General features: G+C 20.5%; 1 protein-coding gene across 1 annotated transcript; it reads right to left on the bottom strand.

Moving 5' to 3' along the window:
- Positions 1-1,439: 1,439 nt before the first annotated feature.
- Positions 1,440-6,500, bottom strand: ENU1_180280 (KID repeat-containing protein; the record flags this gene model as incomplete). The annotated part of the gene is made up of 1 exon (XM_008861461.1): positions 1,440-6,500. One exon carries the CDS (start codon positions 6,498-6,500, stop codon positions 1,440-1,442), a length of 5,061 nt encoding a protein of 1,686 aa, XP_008859683.1.
- Positions 6,501-6,775: the final 275 nt, after the last annotated feature.

Below are 6,775 nucleotides of genomic sequence, written 5' to 3'. Positions count from 1 at the left end.
AAAAGAATGAAAATAACTGTATTTGAATCTCATTAAGAATTGAATCATACTAATAATAACAACTTCATCTTTTTCATATTCTATCATCTTGTTTTCTTTTTCATCATTAATGTATTTGTTTTGAATAAATTAATCTTAATAAATATGTTGACCAACTCTTTATTTCATTTGAATCTAACATTTCATTGTTGTTTATTTATTTCATTCTTATTGATTCAATCTTATGAAAAATTTATGTATTTCATTATATTATTTGATTTATTCTATTCTTTCTTCTTTTTTCACAATTTCTCTTCTTTTTATTATTTTTTATTTTACTGTTATAGTATTACATGTATTTATTCATTCTTTTAAATGATTATTAATATCATCATTTCACGTATAATTTCAATGTATATTATTTATAAATTTATTCTATTATTATTTGGTATTTTGTTGCCATGTTGAACAAAATATGATAAATAAATATAAACCATCATTATTATTTCCGATTGATACAATTAGATATTGTAAATAAATGAAAATAATTAGAAATCTTTTACTAACAGCAACTAACATAATTTATTATTAGAAATGAATAAATTAATATGTGTTTATTATTTAAATACAAGAATTATTTATTACAATATTCATTGTTGTTTTCAGTATTATATTGAAATTCATTATCACAAGTATTAATATTTGAATAAACTACTTTATTTATCTCATTTTATATAATAATATTATTATTTTAAATATCGTTTATATAATTTCATTGTATAATACAATTCAAAATAAGCGAGATACTTCAAAATCTGAAGCTTAAACAAAATTCCATATTCATTAATTTAAAAATGAAACTAACTGAACATTATCAATAAACTAATAAGATAATAAATAGAACAATTCGTTTATCAAAATATTCACTCAATATCATTTTCATCATTGAAATAATTATTTAGTGAATATAATTTATATCTATTTTAAACTATCATTTATGAAATTTCATTTCAATCTATAATTATTCAATATGAATGAATGAAATTGATTTTATAAATAATGTGCTGACATAATAAAATAAATAATTAGACTATAATTTTAAAAGCTATTTGTGAAAGTGTATAAAAAATATACAAGAACAAACAAAAGGATAGAAAATAGAATATTAAGAATAAATATTACATTCTAAACAAAAAAGAAAATAATTGGGAAAATAGTATTTTGAAATAATGAATAAAATGATGATTTATCATTCAATGAAAAAAAATTATTAAAACTAATATAATCACATGAAGTGATAAAAGGATATAGTGTTTGTAGTATTACAATATCAAGTTAGAAAGTATATTAACCAAAATAGAACGAAAACAAGAAAATATACATAATACAAAAAAAAACGATAATATACATGAAGAAGAACTAAACAAAATTAAAAATAAAATAGTAAATAATTTTATTACCTAAAACAACATCATATTAATCACAATAGCCATTAAAGCAAAAGAAACAACAACAACTATTTGAAGAATTGTTCCCATTTTTTCTAATTTTTTTTGATATTCCTCTGTAACTTCTTTAATATCATCATTTTTATTTTCACCCATTGTTTTAATTTGTTCATGATAAGATTGTAAAACATTGATTAATTCATTTTCTTTGAGTTTATCAATTGATTCTGGTAAAACATCAATAATTCCATTCTTTTCATAAGTTTTTTTCAAATTCTTTTCATTGACATTTTCAATTTTTAATTTCCATTCATTTTGAACTTCAATAAAATGTAATTCCAATAATTGTTTTTCATATCTTTTTTGAATAATATTATATACCTCTTCAAAATCACTACCATTTTCAGCAGCAATAATAACTGGGTTCATTAATTTCATTTCTTCCATGTTTTGTTGTAATGAAATAGGTACACAAAATATTTCACTTTCTGCATAAAAGCCATGACTTTCTTCACCTTCAACTTTTATTTTTAATTCTTTAATTTTATTTTCTTTTAAAATAACATCAACTTTAATATTTCCATTATCTCCACATGCTTTTCCATGATGAACATTTATAGTAATTTTATCATCACAAATAACAGAAGCATCACCATTAAATCTTCCATTAATCATTGGAGGCATTATAATTTCAATAAATTTATCTTCAATATATCCTTTAATAAACCATTCTTTACTTGTTAATTTTCCAATACATTTACTTTTTGATTGTTTCCATTCAAATTTTGCTTGTGCATTTAATTTAAATGCTTTTCCTCTTAATGCATAAGCAATTGTTGTAATATAATTATCTACATTTACTACTTCAAATAATGCATTTACAATTTGAGAATTACTTCCATGATATTCAATTCTAAGAAACTCTCCTTTTTGTGGTTTTAAAACTTCTCCCTTCATAATTAACATTTCCAAAAAACAAATTAACACATTTTCTAAATGAATATTTGTTAATGATGTAATACTTTTAAGTCCTAATGAAATTATTTTTAAAATAGTAGAAATTTGTTGTTTTTCTGGAAAGATTTTATTAAGAATAAAAGATCCATAAGGAGTAATTTTTGTATCTTTTTTAATTTCATTAATATATGGTGTTGGTTGTTTTATTAATTCAATTAATTTTATATCTTCAATTTTCTTTTTATCTTTTTTCTTTAATTCTTCAATTTCTTCTTTCAGTGAATTAATATTCTTTTCCATTATTTCTTTATCTTTTTCTATTATTTCTTTTTCATTTTCAATTTTCTTTCTATTTCTTTTTTCTTCTTCAAGACTTTCTAAAATATTTTTCTTTTGACTTTCTTCAATTTTTTGTTGAACTATTTTTTCTGCCATTTTTCTAACACTTTCTTGTGCATTAATTTTTTCTTTTTCATCTCTTATTTTTTGTTGTATAATACATTCTTTTTCATCTTTTTCTTTTTGAAGTTCAATTTCTTTTTGTTTAATAAAATCTTTCATTTTTTCTTTTTCATTTTTTTCATTTTCTAATTCTTCTTTTAATTTTTGAATTTCAATATTTATTTCTTTATTTAAATTTATTTTTTCTTGTTCAATTAATTGTATTTTATTATTTAATTCTTCTTCTTTTTTCTTTAATACTTCAATTTTTTGTATATTTTCTTTATTTTTATTTTCTAATAATTCATTTTCTTCTTTTAATTTAAGAATTTTGTTATTTTCTTCTTCATGTTCTTTTAATGGTGTTTCTTCAATTATTTTTTTCATTTTTTCAATATTTTGTTTTAATTCATAAATATTTTGATCTTTTTCTTTAATTGTTATTATTTGATTATTTTGAATAATTTCCTGTTCTTTAATTTGGTTTTCAAAATCTTTGATTTTCTTTTTAATTTCATAATTTAATTCTTCTAATGCAATTTCCTTTTCTTTTTTTATTTCTTCTATTTCATTTTCTTTTTGTTGAATTTTATTTTCTATTTTTGTATTTTCTGTTTTACATAGTTCTATTTTTTCTGTTAATGATGTTATTGTTTTTGAATAATTTGTAATTTCACTTTGAAGTTTGTTATTTTCATCTTCTTGAATTTTGTCTTTTTCTTTTAATTCATTAATTTTATTTTGAAGTATTTCATTTATTTCATTTAATAATACTTTTTCATTTTCCTTTGTTTGATTTATTTTTTTAAGTTCATCATTTTGATTTTTTATTTTTTGATTTTCTATTTGATATTTTGATAATTGAATTTCCAAATCTTTTTTATCATTAATCAATTGTTCCATTTCTTTCTTTTTTATGAATTCTATCATTTTTCTATTTAATTTTGAATGAATCATTTCTTCTTTTAATTCTTTAATTTCTTCATTATCTAAAATTATATCAGCAAATAAATATTCTTCTTCTTTAATGTTTTTAATATTTTTCTTTTGTTCTTCAATTTCTTTATTTAATTCATTAATTTTTTCTTTAAATCTTTTTTCATTTTCTTTTTCTAATTTGTTACAATTATTTTTTAATTCTTCCATTTCTTTTTCTTTATTTGTTATTTTTTCTTCTTTTATTTTAATTTCATTTTCTTTTTCTTTTAATTTTTCTTTCATTTCTTCATTTATTTGTTGATATTGATTATTACTTTCTTCTTTTTCTTTAAGTTCTTTTAGTGTTTCATTTATTTTTTCTTTTAATATTTCATTTTCTTCTTTTTTAGTAATCAATTCATTTGAAATAATTTCTTTTTGATTTGTTAATATATCAATTTCTTTTTCTTTATTTTGTTCTTCCTCTTTTAGTTGATATATTTCTAAATCCTTTTTTGTTATAATTGTTGAAATATTATTTTTATAATTTTCTTCTGCCATTTTCATTTCTTCTTTTATTTTGATAATTTCTTCTTCTTTTCCTTTAATTTGTTTTTCTCTTTCATTTTTTATTTCTTGTTCAAATTCTTTTTTAATATTTTCAATTTCGATATCTTTCTTTGAACATTCTTCGGTTAATACATTAATTTTATTTGTATTAGAATTATTACCTTCTTCTAATTCTTCAATTATTTTTTTTAATTGAAAAATTTGGTTTTGTAAAGAAGTTTTATCATTTTCAATTTCTTCTCGTTTTTGTATTTCATTTTTTAATTTTTCTTTATCACCTTCATTTTCTATTTCTTTTTTATTATATTTTTCATTAATTTCTTCTTTTTCTTTGTTAAGTTTTTCTATTTCTTCTTTCATTATAACATTTTCTTTCATTATTCTATTTCTTTCTTCTTCTCCTTTTTTTGTTATTTGATTCATTTCTTCTGTAAAAAATTCTTTTGTTTGTTGTTCTTTGATTTTTGCTTCTTTAATTTCATTGTTAAAGAATTTATTTTTTTCTTCAATTTCTTGTAAAAGACTTCTTTGATTGTTTATTTCTTTTTGTAATACTTCAATTTGATTAGTTAATTTTTCTACATCGTTATTACTTTTATTAGTTATTCTTTGAACTTCATTTTGTAATTCGATTTCTTGTTTTCTTTCAATTATTAACTCTTTTTCTCTTTCTTCAATTTCTTTTTTCATTTCTTCAAAAATACGAACATTTTCTTCTTTATTTTCTTGTAAATTCTTAATTTCTTTTATTCTTTTTTCATTTTCTTCTTTTATCTCTTGGATACTTAAAATTAATTCTTCTTTTTCTTCTTGAATATTTGATATTTCAAGACATTTCTTTTTAATTTCATCTTTATTATATTCATTTTCTAAATTGATTGCTTCGAGTTCTTTAATTCGTTTCAACAATTCCTCAAATTCTTTTTCTCTTAAATGATGTGCCTTTTCAACTTCTTCTTTAATCTTCTTTTCCTTTTCTTGTTCTACACGTTGAATTTCACATAAACTTTGTTCTTTTTGTCCTTTCAATAATCTAAAAGATTCTTCCCTCTCTACTTTTAGTTTTTCAATCTCAATCTTCTTTTCTCTCATTTCTTCTTCTAATTTTTGAACTTTTTCATTTGCCTCTTCTTTTTCTTTTTCTGCTGCAATTTTTTCTTCTTCTAATTTAGAAAGTTCTTCTTTTGCTTTCTTTAATTTTTCTAAGTCTTCTTTCCTTTTTTTTTCAACAACTTCATCAAATGAATTAATTTTATTTAAACCTCTTTGTTCTTTTTGAGTTTTCTTCATCCTTGATGATCCAATAGAATCAATAATTGGAATTGTTTGATTTTGTTGGTCTTTACGGTCTTCTTCCGAATCCACACTAGACTCATTAACACTTCCAAAGAGTGAAGGATCGAATGGTTGAGCAGACATCATTGCACCCCAAACTCTCCAAACCAAATCAACTGTTGCTTTAATAATTGTCATCCAAGAAGATAATTGATCTTTTTCAATACAAAAGCAACAAAGATCCTTATAATAATATAATTTTTTATTATCAAATCCTGTTTTAAAAAACAAATTTTTTTTTCCTTGAAGAATGATAGTATTTTCATGATGATCAGATAATTTAACAGTGATATTTAATAAATTTAAAATAGCGAAAGGTTTTATGTTTTTATAATCATTTTGTGATTGAAAAATAAGTAACAATGGTGGTGAAACAACAATATAAACTGGTAAATATTTTTTTTTTAATCCGACTTTTTGTTTCATTAAAACATTCCCTTCTTTTGTTGTATTTAATGAAATTTCATTAAATATAGTTCCAATTTCATCATGTAATAAATGTTCTGCACCAGCAAATAATACTTTTATTTTACTCATTTTTTGAAATGTTTTACTATCTCTTTGTGACAATGTAAAACTTGATCCTTCAAGATCTTTACCTTCAACACTATCATTAATATACTTTGTCCATCTTTTAAACATTAATTCATCACAAAAGAAAAATACTTTTTCTTCATCACTTACTGGTTTAATCATTATTGAATATTTATATGTTTGTAATAATTCTGGTGGTAAATTATATTCTTCACTTGAAACCATCATTATTTTTGCTCCCTTTAATGAAAAGCAAACTCTTTGTTCATGAAATAATTCTACTGTTTGTCCATGTAATGCGCACCAAACAGGTAACATCATGTGAGCATGTGATTGGTAATAAAATACTACTCCTTCTTTACTCATACTAACATTTTTAAGATATTACAAAAATCTCTTAATCCTTTCTTTATCTTTTTTTTTATCACTTTTCCTTTTTTCTTTTCTTCTTTTCTAATCAACTCTTTTCTTTTTTCTATATTTAAATTCTTTAATTTGTTTCTCTTTTTTTTTGTTTTATTTATTTTTGTTATATAATCTAAAATATGAGATATAAAACAAATAAAAAGGAAGAAAAGAACTTAAAAAAAAGA

Source organism: Entamoeba nuttalli (assembly GCF_000257125.1).
Source record: "Entamoeba nuttalli P19 unplaced genomic scaffold asmbl_8094, whole genome shotgun sequence".
NCBI classification, from domain to species: domain Eukaryota; phylum Evosea; order Mastigamoebida; family Endamoebidae; genus Entamoeba; species Entamoeba nuttalli.
This window is presented reverse-complemented; position numbering and strand designations above follow the sequence as displayed.